Source organism: Moschus berezovskii, chromosome 20 (assembly GCF_049115385.1).
Source record: "Moschus berezovskii isolate FMDL1 chromosome 20, NW_MosBer_1.0, whole genome shotgun sequence".
Taxonomy (NCBI): domain Eukaryota; kingdom Metazoa; phylum Chordata; class Mammalia; order Artiodactyla; family Moschidae; genus Moschus; species Moschus berezovskii.
Window position 1 is genome coordinate 67,632,286 of NC_142479.1, and position 19,963 is coordinate 67,652,248.

The following is a 19,963-nucleotide window of genomic DNA, read 5'->3' on the forward strand; positions in this document are numbered from 1 at the left end:
TGCCCTTGACCATTTAATTGCTGGTTCTAGATTAATCTGCCATCTCCAGACTCTTCCTTTCCGCATTTACGAACATCAGGAGTCTAGTAAGAATGAAATGAGATAATCTGGAAAGCTTCTTAGTAAGAAAGCAATTTAAGCAAAGGCATCCAACTTGATGTGGCTTAAATCCATAGGAAAAAAACCTAGTGAGGAAAAGACACACATTTCAACAATTTTGTGATATTTCTGCCAGAGATTGCAGATGGAATTTATGGGAGGAGATCAACAGTGCCTGATAACGCTCAAGGAAGTAATGTTGTCTTAAAAGGACATACGCTGAATAGAGCCTGGGGCACTGTCACCCCTAATTTATAGGACGGGCTGGGCTGAAGGTAAAATGTAACCGGGTGGGGGGCAAGGCGTGTTCCACTTAGAGCGGCTTCAGTCATGATCCGTGACGTTCAGCAGTCAAGCTCTACAGAAGGCCTTTCATGCACAAAACAAGTACCACATGCTCCCTCCCCACCGCTGTGAGTCACTGAATTGGCACCCAGCCATCCCGCTGAAGATCTAGGAATGCAGGAAAGTGAAAACATAGGGAATTTTTTGGAGTGTGGCTAGAACCAGGAAGGGAAGAATCAATGAAAGTTCTGTGAAACTTTTGTAACAATGGGAGGGGAGTCCCTGGGATTTCCCTGGTGGTCCATGGTTAAGACCCCGCACCTCCACTGCAGGGGACGTGGGTTGGATCCGGCTTGGGGAACTAAGATTAAGATCCCTTGCAGCAAGACCAAAAATCAACAGAGGGGTCCCTAGCATTTGAGGGAAGGTGTTAGACTTACAGTAAGAAACAACATTGAAAAACTAACATTATCTCAGTCCCAGGCATTTATGAAGCATGGTGGGGGGGGGGTGGACTTTGAAGTTTTATATCCTGAATTGTTTGAAATTTTTGCATTGAGCATGCATTGATTTTACATGAAAAATTATCACTAGTAAAATAGGATTGTGCTTTTCAGATCACTAGAGAGAGAGATGTATTTCCTATGTGGCAACAGTTAAAGACAGAAATCGGCAAAAACATAAGTAGCATAAACACAGAACCAAACACACTTAGGATGATTACGAATCAGTTCAGTTCAGTTGCTCAGTCGTGTCTGACTCTTTGCGATCCCATGAATCACAGCACTCCAGGACTCCCTGTCCATCACCAACTCCTGGAGATGGCCATCCAGCCATCTCATTCTCTCTCGTCCCCATCTCCTCCCGCCCCCAATCACTCCCAGCATCAAAGTCTTTTCCAGTGAGTCAACTCATCGCATAAAGTGGCCGAAGTATTGGAGTTTCAGTTTTAGCATCAGTCCTTCCAATGAACACCCAGGATTGATCTCCTCTAGAATGGACTGGTTGGATCTCCTTGCAGTCCAAGGGACTCTCAAGAGTCTTCTCCAGCACCACAGTTCAAAAGCATCAATTCTTCGGCGATCAGCTTTCTTCACAGTCCAACTCTCACATCCATACATGACCACGGGAAAAACCATAGCCTTGACTAGACGGACCTTGGTTGGCAAAGTAATGTCTCTGCTTTTTAATATGCTATCTAGGTTGGTCATAACTTTCCTTCCAAGGAGTAAGCGTCTTTTAATTTCGTGGCTGCAATCAGCATCTGAAGTGATTTTGGAACCTAAAATACTAAAGTCTGACACTGTTTCCACTGTTTCCCCATCTATTTCCCATGAAGTGATGGGACCAGATGCCATGATCTTTGTTTTCTGAATGTTGAGCTTCAAGCCAACATTTTCACTCTCCTCTTTCACTTTCATCAAGAGGCTTTTGAGTTCCTCTTCACTTTCTGCCATAAGGGTGGTGTCATCTGCATATCTGAGGTTATTGCTATTTCTCCCGGCAATCTTGATTCCAGCTTGTGCTTCTTCCAGCTCAGCGTTCCTCATGATGTACTCTGCATATAAGTTAAATAAGCAGGGTGACAATATACAACCTTGACGCACTCCTTTTCCTATTTGGAACCAGTCTGTTGTTCCATGTCCAGTTCTAACTGTTGCTTCCTGACCTGCATACAGATTTCTCAATAGGCAGGTCAGAATCAGTAAATACCTCTATTATTGGAGAAGGAAATGGCAGCCCACTCCAGTGTTCTTGCCTGGAGAATCCCAGGGATGGTGGAGCCTGGTGGGCTGCCGTCTGTGGGGTCGCACAGAGTCAGACACGACTGAAGCGACTTAGCAGCAGCAGAAGCAGCAAATACCTCTATTAGAAGGGAAAGTTTCTAAATGGGTCAATTCAAAATCCGGGTACAAACTGTTCATCCTTAAAAAGTTAGGACCTTCCTTGGAGGTCCAATGGTGAGGATTCAGTGCTTTCACTGCCCAGCAGGGTTCAATTCCTGGTCCAGGAGCTAAAATCTTGGAAGCTGAGGTATGGCTAAAAAAAAAATAGGGAGAGAGTAAAAAATGGATAGATGGGCTATATCAAGGGTTTCAACTCCTTACTCTAAAAACTGGCATTGAAGAAAAAAATATGCATTTATCGTGTCTTAATTTAAACAAAAGTATTTCAGGATAAACTAATAGACCTAGTTAATGACAAAAGTCCTTTACAAAGTATTCCAGTTAATAAATGTGGAATGAAAAGTAACATTGGGAAAATCGCTATTTTGTAATCCCGAATGAAGTACAGTTGACTCTTAACACAAGTTGGAACTGATTGGGATCATTTATATGTGGATTTTTTTTTAGGTACATACTATAGAGCTACACCATCTGAGGTCAGTTGAACCTGTGGGTGCAGAGAGCCGAGTGTAAAGTTAAACTCAAGATTATTTGACTGAGGAGGGTCGGCAGCCCTGATCCCTAAATTGATCCAGGGTCAACTGTAGTTTATTTAGGCAAAGATCGTTCGTGGACCTGCTATAGCCTCCATTCACGGTTTGGTCATTTCTTCCCTGAACCACAGTCTGTCCCTAAGAGGTCTCCCTGCCTGTACCCTCACCTGCCTCTAATTCCTTCTTAAAATATACATCTATATAGGAGCAGAGTTGATTTACAGTGTTGTCTCTAATTCATTCTTTAAGGTGCTGCCAAGGGGATCTTTTCAAAATGCAAATATAGTTATCTTACTCCTCTGCTCAAATGCAATTTGCTCACTCCAGGGTCCTCTGGGTACCCTGATCTCCTCCCCTGCTTATGGCTATAGAGCAAGTTGCTACCTGCCCCTCTCACACCACCCTTACTATCAGACATTTGCCATTCCAACTCGTAATCCTAAAAGCTTAGAAAGAGCCAGAGGACTCTAGAATACTCTGTTGCCAGCACAATCCTTTTTCATATTCTTTTCCATTATGATTTATCATAGGATATTGAATCTAGCTCCCTGTGCTAAGCAGGAAAACCTTGTTTATCTGCTAATCGCTTTTTAAACAGTCCTGCGATCACCCAATGCGAGCAGGGTCATCTTTTACCCGTGGGACCCGGGTGCACACAAGAGACTGGCCGTTGTCGCCCCCGCTGTCCAAGGAGCGTGCACACACAGCTTCCTTGCACCCCTTCTCGCCGCAGCACGGGGCACTGGCAGGCGCGCTCTCAAACGAAGGGCACGGAGCCGGTCAGCGCCCACCCCGACCCCGCCTGCCTGTCTCCAGCTGGGGGCTCGGGGGACAGGGAGGGACGCGGGTGGCTACTGCGTGGTCTGCTTTTAACTTCACGGCGATGGACTCGCACTGAACACGCTCGCTTCTTTTGCACGGGGATTCGGAGCTGGCGGAGCCCGTTCGCCACGTGACTGTTCAGACGTCAACCCAGAGAGGCATCACGAAACGGGAAACCATCTGCCCTCCTATCAGTCTACCTTTCAAAGTAGAGTCAGGCTCGATCAAAATGAAAGGGCAAAGTAGCATCCACAGACACGAAAGCGGCTTCAGGAGGAAGGAGATAAAGCTTGCAGCCTGGTGGTCTTGAAGGGATGTAAAGGAGAACTTTCGGTGGCTTATCCACCCCCACCCCAGATGGGACTCGAACCCACAATCCCTGGCTTAGGAGGCCAGTGCCTTATCCATTAGGCCACTGGGGCTTCACGAAAACCGGGCCTGATCACATGTCTCTTGAACTATGACGCCGCAGGCCGGCGTAGTGACGTCAACCCGGAAGTTCCCAGGTGCAAAGCCCGACTGGACACGAGCCCCAGGCGATGGAAGTAGCTGCGAGGAGAGGGTCCCGCGCTGGCTCCGCGCCTGAAACAAGGGCAATGGCTGCGTTTGGTTGCGGCGCAGGAGTGCCGCCCTCTTCTCAGGATTAAAGCGTTTCGACCACGAAGGGGCTCAAACGCTTAATCCGACGTCAGACACCCTACTTCTGGGGCACGCGGCCCCCTCGCTAAGTGGGAGCCACCTGCGGCCTCCCCGGCGCTGGCGCAACGTGGCTGTCGCTCTGCAGCCCCGAGGGCGCGCCCTGGGGCCAACGCAGCCTCTGGGCGGGTGCGCTCAACTACCTCCCCGCGAAGTGGTGGGCCCTGGGACCGCGTGGCCTAACGGATAAGGCGTCTGACTTCGGATCAGAAGATTGAGGGTTCGAGTCCCTTCGTGGTCGGCTTCGTTTTGGACGAGCGGCTCCTCCCGAGTTCAAAATGCAAACCCGCTTTCTTCACGCTTTCATCCCCTGGTCCTGCTTCCTTCGGGCGTCCCCTTTCCGCGCCCCTTGCCGTCCGGCGTCGTCCTCAGTCTCGCCTCGCCGTGGAGTTTTAACTTTTCGCGTGGCCCCGCGGCCGTGCCCCCCGCTTGCCCTGCAGGCCGCCCGGGCCCGGGCCCGGTCCTCGGGGTCCGCGGTCCGGCCGGTGGCGTCGTAGGGCCGAGTGAGGCCTGCGCGCGCGCCGTTGCGCGTTACCACGGGCCACGTGGTCAGCTCTGGCCGTCGCGCCCCAGTGGCCTAATGGATAAGGCACTGGCCTCCTAAGCCAGGGATTGTGGGTTCGAGTCCCACCTGGGGTGGCGTCGGGGCGGGCGCGCCCTGCCCCGCGTTGGCTTTTGCTCCCGCGGAGCACAAGCCTCCGAGGCTGCAGCCTAGGGATGCGGGGACTCCGGGGCGCCCCCGCCGCCTGCTCGCAGCTCGCCCTCTGCTGCGCAGCCGACCCGGGCCTCGTTTGCAGTGCAATAGTCGGCTCAGAGTCCCTCACCCGCTCTTCCCGCCCTGGTGACCGCGTGTGCTTCCTCCCGCCTTGCCCGCTGTCCAAAAGTCAGTGTCCTCCAGAGAGGGAGAGGTTCTTCCGGCCCCTGCTTCGGGATCCAGCCGGTTTTCCACCCGCGGGCCGGGCTCCGGCGTTCGGAGTCTTTCGAGCGGCGGAAGTATTGGCACGTGTTGGCACGTGGATTCGAGAGTGCAAGGACCAAAAAGGCACTCTACCCCAGGTGGGACTCGAACCCACAATCCCTGGCTTAGGAGGCCAGTGCCTTATCCATTAGGCCACTGGGGCCTGCGGCTCGTGCCTGCGACATCTCTGCCTCTAGTAGGCGGTCCGATCCCGAGCCTTGCAGGGCAAGGCTTAGCGAGGCAAACGCCCGGGGATGCGGTGCCGGGGCCGCGCCAAAGCGAGACCTGGGACGCCCCGCAAACCCGGAGGAAGAAACGGTGGGAAGTGAGCTGCAGCCCCCTGTTAGCCGCACCGGCAAGCACACGGCGCTGATTCTGCCCGGGCACCTAAGACTGTGGATGGCGGGCGAAGGCTGAGGTTTGTAGGCATTTCCACATTTTACCGTCATGGCTAAGTGTAGGAAGTGAACGAGAACAAACTCGTCTCAAGCGCGAGTCCTGAAACAGAAACAGTAACACTCTCCCCCATCATGGAACAATGTACAGCCGGAAGGAACACATCCTTTCAGTCTTGATAGAAATATATACGTACGCAGTTACAAAATAGAGCGGAAAGAGATGCCCAGCTAGACACTTTAATATCTTGTTTCTTTAGGACTGCTATACAAAAGGGAATACAAATACAGAAAAAGCACATTTTAAAATGTTACCCATGTTGAAAACCCACTACTAAAATCCAGCCCAGGGCTGCCAGTGTCTCCTCCCCACCTGTGCTTGCGTTGAGATGTTGACTCTCAGGGACTTGGAGACGTTCTTTTTTCTTTCTCTCTCCCACTTAGAGAGTCTGCACAAACCCATAATACCAACAAGAAAGGGGAATGTACCCCACCTGGCTCCAGGCTCCTTCCTTGAGACTGTCCTCCTTTCAGTTAACTAACTGGTCTGCTTGTTGAGGTGTAACATCCATGCAGTAAGGTGTACACATCTCAAGGTCATGGTTGGAGGAGACACAGAACTTTGCCAGCTCCCCTGAAGGCTCCCTCCTGCCTCCTGCCCACTGCCCTGGTGTAAATACTTCCCTGACAATCAAGGCCATAAGGCAGTTTTGCCTGATTTGAACTTTGTATAAATGGAATCGTACTCTTACAGTCTGACCTCTATGGCTCATCACTGTGTCTGTGAGGTCCACCCGTGTTCATTCTTTTGCCCTCATCTTTTTGTTGTTGTTTTAAGTTGGAGGATAATTGCTTTACAATGTTGTGTTGATTTCTGCCCTACACGGACATGAATCAGCCACAGGGATACATACATCCCCTCCTTCTGGAACCTCCCTCCTGCCCTTCCTGCGTCCCACCCCTCTAGGCTGTCAGGGCACCTGGTTGAGCTCCCTGTGTTACATAACAGCTTCCCACTGGCCGTCTGTTTCATGTATGGTAACCTGTATGTTTCAGTGTTCCTCTGCATTCGTCCCACCCTCTCCTTCCTGCGCTGTGTCCACAAGTCTGCTCTTTACATCTGAGTTTCTATTGCCTTCAGTCTCTCCCAGCATCAGGGTCTTTTCAAATAAGTCAGTTCTTTGCATCAGGTGGCTAAAGTATTGCAGTTCAGCTTCAGCATCAGTCCTTCCAATGAACATTCAGGACTGATTTCCTTTAGGATGGACTGGCCGGATCTCCTTGCAGTCCAAGGGACTCTCAAAAGTCTTCTCCAGCACCACAGTTCAAAAGCATCAATTCTTTGCTGCTCAGCTTTCTTTATAGTCCAACTCTCACATCCATACGTGACTACTGGAAAAATCATAGCTTTGACTAGACATACCTTTGTTGGCAAAGTAATGTCTCTGCTTTTTAATATGCTTTTTAATAGCTTTTCTTCCAAGGAGCAAGCGTCTTTTAATTTCATGGCTGCAGTCACCATCTGCAGTGGTTTTGGAGCCCGCCCCCCCAGAAAAAGTCTGTCACCGTTTCCACTGTTTCCCCATCGATTTGCCATGAAGTGATGGGACCAGATGCCGTGCTCTTAGTTTCCTGAATGTTGAGTTTTAAGCCGACTTTTTCACTCTCCTCTTTCACTTTCATCAAGAGGCCTTTGAGTTCCTCTTCACTTTCTGCCATAAGGGTGGTGTCATCTGCATATCTGAGGTTATTGATATTTCTCCTGGCAATCTTGATTCCAGCTTGTGCTTCATCCAGCCCAGCGTTCCTCATAATGTACTCTGCATATAAGTTAAATAAGCAGGGTGACAATATACAACCTTGACGTACTCCTTTTCCTATTTGGAACCAGTCTGTTGTTCCATGTCCAGTTCTAACTGTTGCTTCCTGACCTGCATACAGGTTTCTCAAGAGGCAGGTCAGGTGGTCTGGCATTCCCATCTCTTTCAGAATGTTCCACAGTTTATTGTGATCCACACAGTCAAAGGCTTTGGCAAAGTCAATAAAGCAGAAATAGATGTTTTTCTGGAACTCTCTTTCAGAATGTTCCACATTTTGTTGTGATCCACACAGTCAAAGACTTTGGCATAGTCAATGAAGCAGAAGTAGATGTTTTTCTGGAACTCTCTTGCTTTTTCAATGATCCAGTGGATGTTGGCAATTTGATCTCTGGTTCCTCTGCCTTTTCTAAATCTGGCTTGGACATCTGGAAGTTCACGGTTCATGTACTGTTGAAACCTGGCTTGGAGAATTTTGAGCATTACTTTACTAGTGTGTGAGATGAGTGCAATTGTGCGGTAGTTTGAGCATTCTTTGGCATTGCCTTTCTTTGGGATTGGAATGAAAACTGACCTTTTCTAGTCCCGTGGCCACTGCTGAGTTTTCCAAATCTGCTGGCATATTGAGTGCAGCACTTTCACAGCATCATCTTTTAGGATTTGAAATAGCTCAGCTGGAATTTCATCACCTCCTCTAGCGTTGTTCGTAGTGATGCTTCCTAAGGCCCACTTGACTTTGCATTCCAGGATATCTGGCTCTAGGTGAGTGATCACACCATCGTGGTTATCTGGGTCATGAAGATCTTTTTTGTATAGTTCTTCTGTGTATTCTTGCTACCTTTTCTTAATATCTTCTGCTTCTGTTAGGTCCATACCATTTCTATCCTTTATTGTGCCCGTCTTTGCATGAATGTTCCCTTGGTATCTTTAATTTTCTTGAAGAGGTCTCTAGTCTTTCCCATTCTATTGTTTTTCTCTATTTTCTTTGCACTGATCACTGAGGAAGGCTTTCTTATCTCTCTTTGCTGTTCTTTGGAACTCGGCATTCAAATGGGTTTATCTTTCCTTTTCTCCTTTGCCTTTCACTTCTCTTCTTTTCTCAGCTATTTGCAAGGCCTCCTCAGACAGCCATTTTGCCTTTTTGTGTTTCTTTTTCTTGGGGATGGTCTTGATCCCTGTCTCCTGTACAGTGTCACGAACTTCCATCCATAGTTCATCAGGCACTCTATCTATCAGATCTAGTCCCTTGAATCTATATCTCACTTCCACTGTATAATCAATCGTAAGGGATTTGATTTAGGTCATATCTGAATGGTCTAGTGGTTTTCCCTACTTCCTTCAAGTTAAGTCTGAATTTGGCAATAAGGGGGTCATGATCTGAGTCAGCTCCTGGTCTTGTTTTTGCTGACTGTACAGAGCTTCTCCATCTTTGGCTGCAAAGAATATAATCAATCTGATTTCAGTATTGACCATCTAGTGATGTCCGTGTAGCGAGTCATCTCTTGTGTTGTTGGAAGAGGGTGTTTGCTATGACCAGTGCATTCTCTTGGCAAAACTCTATTAGCCTTTGCCTCGCTTCATTCTGTACTCCAAGGCCAAATTTGCCTGTTACTCCAGGCATTCTTGACTTCCTACTTTTGCACTGAACAGCAACAAAAGCTAAGGTTCAGAGAGGCTGAGTAGTTTCCTGGAGGCTCCACAGCTGGGAGTGGTGCAAGTCAGGAGCTGACCCCGGGGCAGCTGCTTCACAGCCCGTTCTCTCCCTGCAGAGGTTCACCGTCCCCACCGCAGGCGGGGCCCTTGGCCACCACTGGAGTCTCCAGGTGATAAGCTTCTTACTGTGCTCGCATAGCCAGCCCTTCCCCGCCTTCAGGCCCACCTGAAGCACCTCAAGTGCTTCACTGACCCTCCAGCTGGAACCAGCTACTCCCCAAACTCTTTAGCTCTTCCTTGGGTTATCATGTTTTAGGTCATGTTACCCTAACAAGAATCCGTTTTGCGTCTCAGCTTTTATCATTCTGATTGAACGTGAGTCTCTGGGAGAAAGGACTTCTGTTCACTGCTGATTCCTCAGGACCTTACTCGGTGCCTGGTATTCAGTATTTGTTGAATTAATGAACCAAAGAATGTTGCACTTCCTCATCTATGAGCCTCAGCTCCCTACTGGGCTCTGAGTCCCTTGAGGACAGGGACCCCATCTTCCACATTGCAATTTCATGTCATTTATCAATGACTCCCCCCGTTTACATTCACATGAATGATGAGGTCCCTGTTCATATGAAGTGTACCTACTACTAACTACAGCCCATGACCTTGCATTTAGAGCATCACAGTGCAGTCAACTGTCAAAGGAGTAAACTAGATCAAAATAATAGAGAACGTTTTGATAATTCATACAAGTGATCTGCAATTGGTATACTGAACCAGGTGCTTTCCCATACAATAGGATCTCAAGAACCTCTTTCCAGTCCCAACTCTTTTAAAAAAAATTTTTGGCCATATCATATGACATGTGGGATTTTAGTTCCCTGAAGTGCAAATCGCTCAGTCGTGTGCCCGACTCTTTGTGACCCCGTGCAATTCTCCAGTCCGTGGAATTCTCCAGGCCAGAATTCTGGAGTGGGTAGCCTTTCTCTTCTTCAGGGGATCTTCCCGACCCAGGGATCGAACCCAGGTCTCCCACATTGTGGGTGGATTCTTTACCAGGTGACCTGCCTTAGTTTTCTGACTAGGGAATCAAACCCACACCCCCTACAGCAGAAGCTGAGTCTTAACTGTTGGACCCCAGGGAAGTCCCCCAACTCATATTTTTCCTATCACTGAAACCCCACAGCCTGCAATAGCACCTAACACATGGCACTCCTTCCCATTCAAGGCCCTCAGTGGCTCCCTAGTACCCATGTGTCTTAGAACCTGAACTTCTCCACTTGAACTCCAGACTCTTCACCGTGAACTTCCATCTCACCTCCACAAGGCCCCACACAGATGCCCCATTCGATGGATTCCTCCTCAGCTCCGCCACCCCAGCCTGCTCTCTGGCCGCCTTTATTCACTGTCCCTTCACCTGGCAGGTCCCCCCGGCTCTCTCCTGATCAACATTCCACACCCGTCTCTAGGCCCAGCTCTGATGCCCACCCACCTGGCTCAGCCCTTCTGCCCTCGTGTTCCTGAGGGCAGACCCCACAGTTCACCCCTCTGTGCCCCTCTGGACTGTACGGTCAGCGCTGGTCAATAATTACCAGGCAGGTTTCAACCAAGAGAAAAGGTAGGAATTCTGTCCTGACGCATTCTGAATGAGAAGGGGAAGCCTGCTGAGTTTAGAATTTTATTGCAACTAAAACAGTTAATGGATAATGAAGGTCTGACAACATGGTGATCACTTCTAAAGACCTCGGTGACCAGGGCCTACAACCCTCATTCCCGAAGGACATTCTTGCGACCGTTCCGATGTGACAGATGGTGACACGAACAGACACCCATCTCTTGATGGTGTCCAGGCTGCCTGGGTGTCCTGAAGAGGGGCTCTGCAGGCTTGAGGGGATGATTTCAGTCCATGTCGACCCTCCTGCTTGTCTTGATGGCAGAGTTTATTCTCTTTTTTCGGAGCCTTTCGCGATTCATGTTTTCTATCCTGAAAACAAAGAGGAACACAGTTACGCCCAAATGCCCAATCAGCGCCTCTCAAGGTGGCGAGAGGATCTGGCAGCCGAGGCAGCAGGTGCCAGGCTGGGGCCTCCACATGAGGTCTGTCTGCCCGCTACCAGTCTCGGGCCTCCCCCGCCTCCTTTCTTCCCTGTGTGGCCCCCTCGCCCACGTGAATCGGTTTACAGAAGCTTGGGGCATGTTCTGAAGGACCTGAGTTTCTCAAGTGCAGCATCTTTTTTGGACGGCTCCGTGGCTGGCTGGCTGGCCTCAGCAATCATGGCTCGAATCTTCTGGAGGCAATCTGCCAGGTTTCGGAACTGATAGCGGCTGCATTCAGACGTGAGGATCAGCTCTCCCGCCCTGTTGATCTTATTTTTGTGCTGCAGAGGACAAAGGCAAAACCAGAGTTCTGCAGAGAAGAGGTTTCTTAGTGACTGAGGGGTTACAGGGAGAGCAGGGGCTGGCGGTTTACCATGAGGGCCATCTTCTGCCGCACGGGCTCTGCGATCCAGTCGGCGCTCGCCAGGTGGAACCTGACTTCGGCCTTGGAGTTCACTGTCGATGAAGGGAGGGAGCGCAGGTCACTGAGACGCTCAGTCACCCTCAGCATCCGGGTGGCTGGTGACCACCGGACTCTGAACCACAGGGAGGTGAGACGCCCACCCAGGGATGCTCCTGTCCTGTGTGAACTTGGGGAGACCAACTTGGCCGTGGAAGAGCCTGCCAGGACAGTGAGGTGCTTCTGGATAAAAATAAACTTCCAGGCCTTCCAAGGTGGTCCAGGGTTAAGACTCTAAGCTCCTCACACAGGGGGCCCAGGTTTGATCCCTGGTCGGGGAACTAGATCCCACATGCCACACCTAAGACCTGGCACAGCCAAATAAATAAATATTAAAAAAAAAAAAAAACTTCCAGGTAAGTGGATAACCAACCAGGACCTACTGTATAGCACAGGGCACTCTGATGGGAGGCGAGTTTGGGAGAGAATGGATACATGGATATGTACGGCTGAGTCTCTGCTGTGCAACTGAAACTATCAAACATTGTTAATCGGCTAAGGAAATGACAACCCACTCCAGTGTTCTTGCCTGGAGAATCCCAGGGACAGGGCAGCCTCGTGGGCTTCTGTCTATGGGGTCGCACAGAGTCGGAAACCACTGAAGCAACTTAGCAGCAGTAGCAGCATACTCCAATATAAAATTAAAAACCAAACCAAAGAACCCAGACTTCCAGGAATGAAATGCCCAGTGGTTTCTTTCTCTCACAGTTTACTGGGTTCTGACAAGAATGCGGTGGGGGGAGGGGGCGTGAGTCTCACAAGAATGAAGGCACCTGTTCTGGGAGCAGGCTGCCAACTCACACTGTGCGGCCCCTTTGTTCAGACTCCCAGGCCGATCCCAGTCCTGGCAACCCGCAGCTGGGAGTCCGAGGATCAGACCACAGTCAGAAGAATAAAGGGGGTTATTATATAAACTGGCAGTATTTAAGCTTCTGGGGAAAAAAAAAAAACCCTTTATTTCCACACGAATGTAAACACAGAATTCCTCCAGTCCATCTCAGCTAAGCGCAAAAGAAAACAAGGCACCGCATACCTTTGTTCACGTTCTGGCCCCCAGGACCACTGCTCCGACAGTAAGATATCATCAAGCGATCTGAAAAACACCACGCGCTGTCAAGGTGAGTCCCAGGCCAGAGACAGCAAAGGATGTAAAATGACGCCCCGGGCTGTGCAATCCTGGTCTAGTGCATGCCGCTAGATCTGACTGCCCTCGCTTGTTGCTGTTTGTTTTAAAGCAAAGACTCTTTCAAAGCCCAAACTGAGGGACAAACTGAAGTTCAGTTGTATTTCGAAGTGCGGTGGTCACGGACACCCTGGCTGGCCAGTGTGTATCCTTCCTCATGCGTTCCACGTGCATCTCCGAGCCAAGCCCGTGGTTAGCGGATGAGAACGCCTGCTGGTGAATGAGCACACCATTTGGAGGCGGGAGTCCCGTCTTCTAACGCCGGCTCAGCACAGACTGACTGTGACCCCAGCAAAGCTTCGCTGCTTCCCTGTGTCTTGGTTTTGTTTTGAATCTGTACACTGAGGTTGCTTCCTTCTACTTTTTTTTCCCCCTTTACCCACAAATTTTATTGTTTGAACAGGCTTCCCTGGTGGGTCAGGCTGTAAAGAATCTGCCTGCAATGCAGGAGACCCAGGTTCAATCCCTGGATCAGGGAGATCCCCTGGAGAAAGGCATGGCAACCCACTCCAGTATTCTTGTCTGGAGAATCCCATGGACAGAGGAGCCTGGTGGGCTACAGTCCATGGGGTCCCAAAGAATTGGAGCCAACTGAGCAGCTAAGACTTTATTGGTTGAATATTTGCAACTATTATTCTATACACCAATTTTCATTTCTTACAAAACTCTATATTCCACACTGCCAGGTCACTTCACTCTCCATTTTACGCCACATTTCCATCAGGAAGCGTTTCCCCAAATCGCAATCTGCTGACTGTGTGTTGCTGTTGCTCAGTTGCTATGTCACGTTCGACTCTCTGAGACCCCATCAACTGTAGCCCGCCAGGCTCCTCTGCCCATGGCACTTCCCAGACAAGAATATGGGAGTGGGTTGTGATTTCCTTCTCCATTCCTTCTACTTTTATAATTCATGAAAAGCAGCCTCGTAGTGTCTGAGGAGAGCCGGGAAGGCATGGCAGTGGGCAAATTTCAGGAGAGGGTGGCTATAGGGGCTCTGGGGGGGTGAGGCACTGTGGCCTCATGCTTGTGGGGAGCGGGCCTCAATGGGAGTGGGGACATCTCCAGATGGCTGCTGAGAGGTTTTCTGCCCTTCGAAAAAATCAAATGAACTTATTTTTCCCAATAGGTGATGAATGCCTGCGGTTCTGGGCGGGGGCAGGGTGCTCATCAGCGTCTACAGAGGCCTGGGACCCTCTCAGAGGCAGGTGAGGAGGAAATGGTGACTGGCCATTCCCGCTGCCCTCCCGTCCACCCAGGCTGTCAGGAGAGGGGCTCTGCTGTCCCTGGTTCTCTGCCTCCTCCCGCCACAAGGCACCACTGCCAGCTTCAAACTACCGAGCAGCAGCAGGCCGCCGGCTCCTCTGCTTTAGACCGTGGTTACCGGCGTCCTTGTTTCGGGGTCACCTTGAGCCAAGGGCCACCTCGAGCTGGCGCCTTCGGCTGCTCTCCTTTCGCTGTCTGTGGGTGCCAGAAACCCTTTGACTCTCAAGGGGCCTGCTTGTTTCTTTACAGACCACATCTTAGGCTCAATGAGCACAAAACTTTGAAGTTATGCAAATGGTTTACAGGGAGACGTCCCCACTCCTGTTTCCCAGACACCAAGTTCCCAAGTTTGTCTCCGCTCCCCCCTCGGGGCACCCCCTGTATCCAGTGCCCTCCACATCCTTCAGATCCGTGTGGACATCCAGAAACATGTGCCTCAGATAGATAGATATATACAAGTAAGGCACAAATGGCATCTCCCTATAGAGATGCTTCTGTATCTGACTTTTTTCAGAAAATGACCAGTTCACCTAGTGGAAAGACTGTTCCAGGTCAGAAGCCCATCGGGAGCTCTCCATTGTGTTGGGGGCTGCCCAGTGCTCCGGGGGGGCTGCCTCTTCACTTTCTGTTTCCTTCCTCTTCTCAACAATGCTGCAAGGACTCCCCTTCTGCACCCTCAAAGATGGCTTCTTTACTTTCACTGGGCTGGGGAGGAATGTGTGACAGGGGGAGGAAACGATCGGGTTTTTTTCTGTGAAGCAAAACCACTCACCTACAGGAATGTCATCGTTGCCTTGCTTTGTGTCACCCTGTAATGAAACATACACAGTGTCAGGTGAATATTAGCTGCTGAGTGACTCCTAACTTGTCCAGAGAGACAAAAAGGAAACGATGTAAAGCCACAACATGAATGTAATAAAACTATTTTCAGGTCCCCAGCTAAATTGTGTTGAGATGACAAAAAAAGCTTCCCCAGGCTCCAGAGGTACTGCCTCAGAAACACTCCTGCAGGAAATGGGACTGACTTCTCCAGCCCTCCCTGCCACCCGCCTTGCACCCCAGCCCGCTTAGCTGGGGTTGGCACCATCAGCAGCCTGGGAGGAGGGAAGGGGCTACAGTACGTGGGCATCAGGGAGAGTCCGAGAAACACCCTCTGCCCACCCCGAGCCGCAGACCGCGGGAGGCCTGAGTGCGAGGCTGTCTGCCTTCAACAGTGACCAGCACAGGGGCCCTGAGGGTTTGTGTCAAGCTGAACTACTCACTCCAGGACCTCCCGCCTCCACATCTCTCCTGAGCTGTTCCCCTGTGGCCTTAAATCCTCCTGTCCACGGGCCCAGCACGAACACCACCCACTTGGAGGCTCTTCTGGCCTCCCAGGCTCAAAGGGGCTTCACCTGTCCCTGCTCTGGCTGCCTTCATCCCTTTTCATCTTAGAATTATCTGGCAGTGAAATCCTCAACGTACACCACGTCAGCAGCACTGGTGAGCCCGGGCGGCGCCTTCCTTCAAGCACGCTCTTCCCTCTCCTGAGCTGGCCTCTCCGGTTCCCTCTCACCTCCTGTGACTTTCTTCACTCTCCTCTGCCTGCTCTTTGCAAACCTGAAACACTGCAATGTCCCTGAGATCCTTCCTCTTCTCTAACTCTTTCCCTAGAACCCTGCACCCATCTCCTTTGAAAATATCATCCTTGGTGATATTTCTGGCTCAGACTCAAACCTCTTTCTCCGACTCCACACCCGCAGAGCTCACTGCTATTTAATGTCCCCTCCCAGGTGCCTAACTGATGCCTCAAACCTCCGGCCTCCTCAAAGAAGACTTCCCTTCCTGACAACCGGAAGCAGCTCCCTGGCTCTCCTGTCAAAGCCCTCCAGTCATTACTTCTCACTCTCTGACATGTTTTCCTCATTTGTTTACTTCTGCTCCTTCTGTTAGAACGTAAGCTTCATGAGGTGGGAACTAGTTTGTCGAGGCTGTATCTGTAATGCTCGAAACAGTTTCTGACACACTTGGTGCACAAGAAACTTTTTGTTGAGTGAATGAAAGGACAAACGAATGTCACTGCCACTCCATCATCTCAATTAACAGCAACTCAGTCTTTACATTGCTCAGGGCCCTAGACTTCCGTTCCTCTCTTATTTCACACTTCTCCCAGAAAATCCATTAGCAACTTCTGTAGGCTTTCCCTTTAAAACTTATCTAGAACACGACCAAGTTTCATGACTCCTATTGCTTCCACCCTGCTTATCATCTTTTTTTTTTTTTTGCCCTACTGGGTCTTAGTTGTGGCATGTGGAATCTGTTACTAGTTCTCTGACCAGGGATCAAACCTGGGTCCCCTATACTGGGAGTGCAATGTCTTGGCCACTGGACAACCGGGAAAGTCCCCCTGCTTATCATCTGTTGCCTGTATTACTGCGATCTCCTTGCTGGTCTTCCTGTTCTTGCCACTCTGCAGTCTATTCTCTAGTAAAGTGATCTTTGTAAAATTAAGTTGGATCATTCCACTCTTCTGCCTCCATCACATTCAGAGTAAAGCGAAAAGCCCATAAGCGCTACAAACAGGCCTCCCTTCACTCCTCTCCTCTTTAGTTTCACCTCTGACTCTGCTGCTCAGCCACACTGGCCTGCTTGCTCTTTCTTGAACCAGACGAACATGCTACCCCTTGAGAGGGTGACACCTGCTGTTCCCCCCCATAAGAAATGCTCCTCTTCTCATGGCTTTCTGCCTTGTTTCCTCCAGGTCCTTACTGCAGCATCACCTCAGAGGTCTCATCAGACTACCCTACTTAAAACTGTAACCCCACTCCCGACCGTAGCAGTTCTTCTTCCTTCTGGGCTTTATTTTCTCCAAAGTGTCACATATGCTGTATCACTGCTTTTCTTTGTTGCCGGTGTCCCTTCGTTAGCGGGTAAACTGACCAGCATCAGGACGTCTGTGTTTTGGTCACTACTCTATCCACATGCCTAGTGCAGTGTACCCAGCATGCTTTCAACAGCAGTTTGTTGAATGAGTGAGTGAATGACAGGATGCTCTCTTGTAGTCCTGTAGGTGGAAACTTAATAGAACTGGGTGCGTCCTCATTTTCCTGCCCTGGGCCCTGATACAGCGCCTGCACACAGCGAGCATCCTAAGGAAGCGAACCAGAAGCCCTGTTTCCTCAGGTGTGCTGGAGGCCAGTGATCACGTAACTCGCCAAAAGGCTCTCAAAGAGAGCCACTTGGCAGCTTCCTGCCTTAACTGTCCGCCTTGGAGGGCAGTTTTCCCTGAGGACAAGAATCTGGGCCTGAGGGACGGGGAATAGACGAGGAAGTGGTCTTGGAAGAAGCAAAGCCAGCGTGCTCTCCCGGCGCCCGCACACCTCAGGCGACACCGGGTGCCGCCATCCGCCCCAACCCCGCGGTTGCTAGCGCAACCGGCCTCGGCTCGCGGCAACCGCCGCGTCTGAGGGCGTCTGCCCCCGGGCCAGCCGCTCTCCTCGCGCGTGGGGCCCTGGCTCCCCGGCGTCGCCCGGCGGAGTCCAGGAAACGCCCCTGCAGGCAGGCCCTCCTGGCTCACCGGGACCCTCCAGGCGGTGTCCGCGCCCTGCGACTCCGGGTAGAGCTTGTCCAGGCTGTAGGCGCTCCGGAACTCGGTGCCCTCTACCTGTCTGTGCAGAGCCCGGTGGCAGCAGCGCGCGGGGGGCGGCAGCACCCAGGCCTCCGCTCGGCTCAGACCCCGGCGCAGGCACCTGGCGGCCGCCATGTTCGGCCCTGGGGGCGCTTCCGGTGCGTTCTTACTCTCGCGGTCCGCGGGCCCGCGCTTCCCTCGGGACTTTGGTTCCGCTCGGCCTTGAGTGCCTGCCGTAGGCAGGAATCGAGCAGGACGCCCAGCGTGGCCCTCAGGAGAAGCCTGCTAGCGGCTTCCTTGGCCCCGGAAGCCTCTGAGGGTAGCCGCCGCGGTGGAGAAGACGTTGGCGAGCTCTCAAGGCAGCCTCCTGGTGAAAAGAACCCCAGACACACCACTTCCCCGCTTTCAGCCTGTGCCCTCCCGGACCGCGCTTCCCCCAAATCTCACAGCATCGACGAGGCCTGCCCGGGTTCATCTCCACCCCTTTACTCTTTCATCCACTTTATTCTCCCCCCCGCCCCCTTTCACATCTTTCGATCTTATTTTCCTGTCTGTTACCTATCTCCCAGCCAGAATGCAGTCACCTCTAGAAGGGCAGTGGCTCACTGTTGGATCTCCGGTACCCAGAACCTGGCTCATCACAGCTCCTCAAAAAAGATACTGATAAAGAAATTCTCTGGAAAGGTGTTTTTGAAAGTTGAGCCCCGCCAGAGGTGAGTTTTAGTGACTTCAGGCTCATTCACAAGGTAGCCTAAAAGCAGATCCCCGCAGAGCACCTGTGAAGAAGGCTCAGCATTACAGACACCAGGTGGGCTAGGAGGCGGGCAGGTCCAGAAAGAAATGTTTTAAAAAGTGGGCCATCTCCCCCACCCCACCTCCGCCCTCTCCGAGCCCCAGGATCTGTGGAGCAAGATGGCAGTTTCTTTTAGCCAGAAGATAGGATGAGGATGGGGAAATAGGTACAGATTCAGACAGCTACAGATAGACTAAGTAGAGCTCTTTTTAGAGAACTGTTAAAAGATGAACTCCAAAACTGAGAGGTTCTTACTCTGAGAAAGGTTTGAAACAGAGCCAGCAGTGTTTGGAAACAGTTAAAGGTTAGCTCGGTTGCTTTGCTGAGAGGCAGAGAGGTAAAACGAAAACAGAGCTCAATAAATGTTAGTGATTATTAGTAACACTAATGGTTGTTTCTTAATAGCAGGTTCTATTTTTAGGAAGAACATAATTACCTAGACAAACATGCCCCTAGGAATGCTAGCTGTTTGAAATAGACTTCATCAGGTCAAGGCTTTATCATTTTTGCCTCACTAATATAGGCAAATTCTTTTGGAGGGGATAAAAAAAGAAATACTTCCCAAGCACTGGCTTTATACAAGCACTGGCTTTATAAACCCAGACTAGGAAGGGAATGGCAATTGACGTGTGCCTTTGGGGCTCTAGGCTTTAAGGGGAGTCTCCTGGGACCCTCCCTGCCTTAGTCCCAAAACCTCAAGCGTGAACAGAGGCATCTCCATGGTGACTGGGAAAAGCTGCTCAGGGAGGCAAAGCCAGGGACTCACCCAGGTTGACGGCTCAGGGATTATGAATAATGAACGCACCATCCCGTGGCATCATTGCTCTAAGGCTGGGCTCCAGCTCTATGCCTGACCCAGAGTGATAGGAAAAGGAAACTGCAGGTTTCCATGGCCCCAAATAAACACAGCCTGCTCGGGCCATCTGGTGGCCTGGATTCTGGGAGAGGATGGAGGTAGCAGAGAGAATGGAACCAGCTACCCTGGGGTGGAGAGAAGAGCAGCTGGCAAGTTCCTTTTACCTGCTGTTGCCATGAACCCTCCAGAATCGAGACCCTTTTGGGAGAAGCAGGCCTGAGAGGCACCGCCTGTTCTCTTGAAAGGGTGATGCTGAAGGCAGAGGCCAGCCTTCTTCCCTTCTCTGGTTCTCCATAGGCTGAAAGGGTGCTTCCGGAGGGACGTGCGTAGGGATGAGAAGGGGGGAAGATAAGGGACCATCAAGCCATTCCTGGAAGCCAAGAAACTTGCTGACACCAGCCCTTCTCTATAGCTGTGATTGGGGGTACCAATCCCATGTAGGGGTTCACGCAGGATTTTCTTTCTTCTTGTTTTGAGTGCCCTAGGGGCTTCTCTGATGGCTCAGACAGTAGAGTCTACCTGCAATGTGGGAGACTCAGGTTGGA

General features: G+C 50.8%; 1 protein-coding gene and 4 non-coding genes across 5 annotated transcripts; 2 read left to right on the plus strand and 3 right to left on the minus strand.

The window, feature by feature from the left end:
* Positions 1–3,995: 3,995 nt before the first annotated feature.
* Positions 3,996–4,068, minus strand: TRNAR-CCU (transfer RNA arginine (anticodon CCU)). The gene has a single exon. It is a non-coding gene; the product is annotated as a tRNA-Arg (tRNA).
* Positions 4,069–4,510: 442 nt separating this feature from the next.
* TRNAR-UCG (transfer RNA arginine (anticodon UCG)) lies at positions 4,511–4,583 on the plus strand. Its single transcript has one exon. It is a non-coding gene; the product is annotated as a tRNA-Arg (tRNA).
* A 325-nt stretch (positions 4,584–4,908) lies between these two features.
* TRNAR-CCU (transfer RNA arginine (anticodon CCU)) lies at positions 4,909–4,981 on the plus strand. Its single transcript has one exon. It is a non-coding gene; the product is annotated as a tRNA-Arg (tRNA).
* A 409-nt stretch (positions 4,982–5,390) lies between these two features.
* TRNAR-CCU (transfer RNA arginine (anticodon CCU)) lies at positions 5,391–5,463 on the minus strand. Its single transcript has one exon. It is a non-coding gene; the product is annotated as a tRNA-Arg (tRNA).
* A 5,361-nt stretch (positions 5,464–10,824) lies between these two features.
* MRPL58 (mitochondrial ribosomal protein L58) lies at positions 10,825–18,055 on the minus strand. The gene is made up of 6 exons (XM_055408638.2): positions 17,719–18,055; positions 14,935–14,971; positions 12,750–12,809; positions 11,630–11,712; positions 11,368–11,537; positions 10,825–11,143 (listed from the first exon to the last, which is right to left on the minus strand). Exons 1-6 carry the CDS (start codon positions 17,902–17,904, stop codon positions 11,059–11,061), a joined length of 621 nt encoding a protein of 206 aa, XP_055264613.1. The 5' UTR covers positions 17,905–18,055; the 3' UTR covers positions 10,825–11,058.
* Between the last annotated feature and the right edge of the window lie 1,908 nt (positions 18,056–19,963).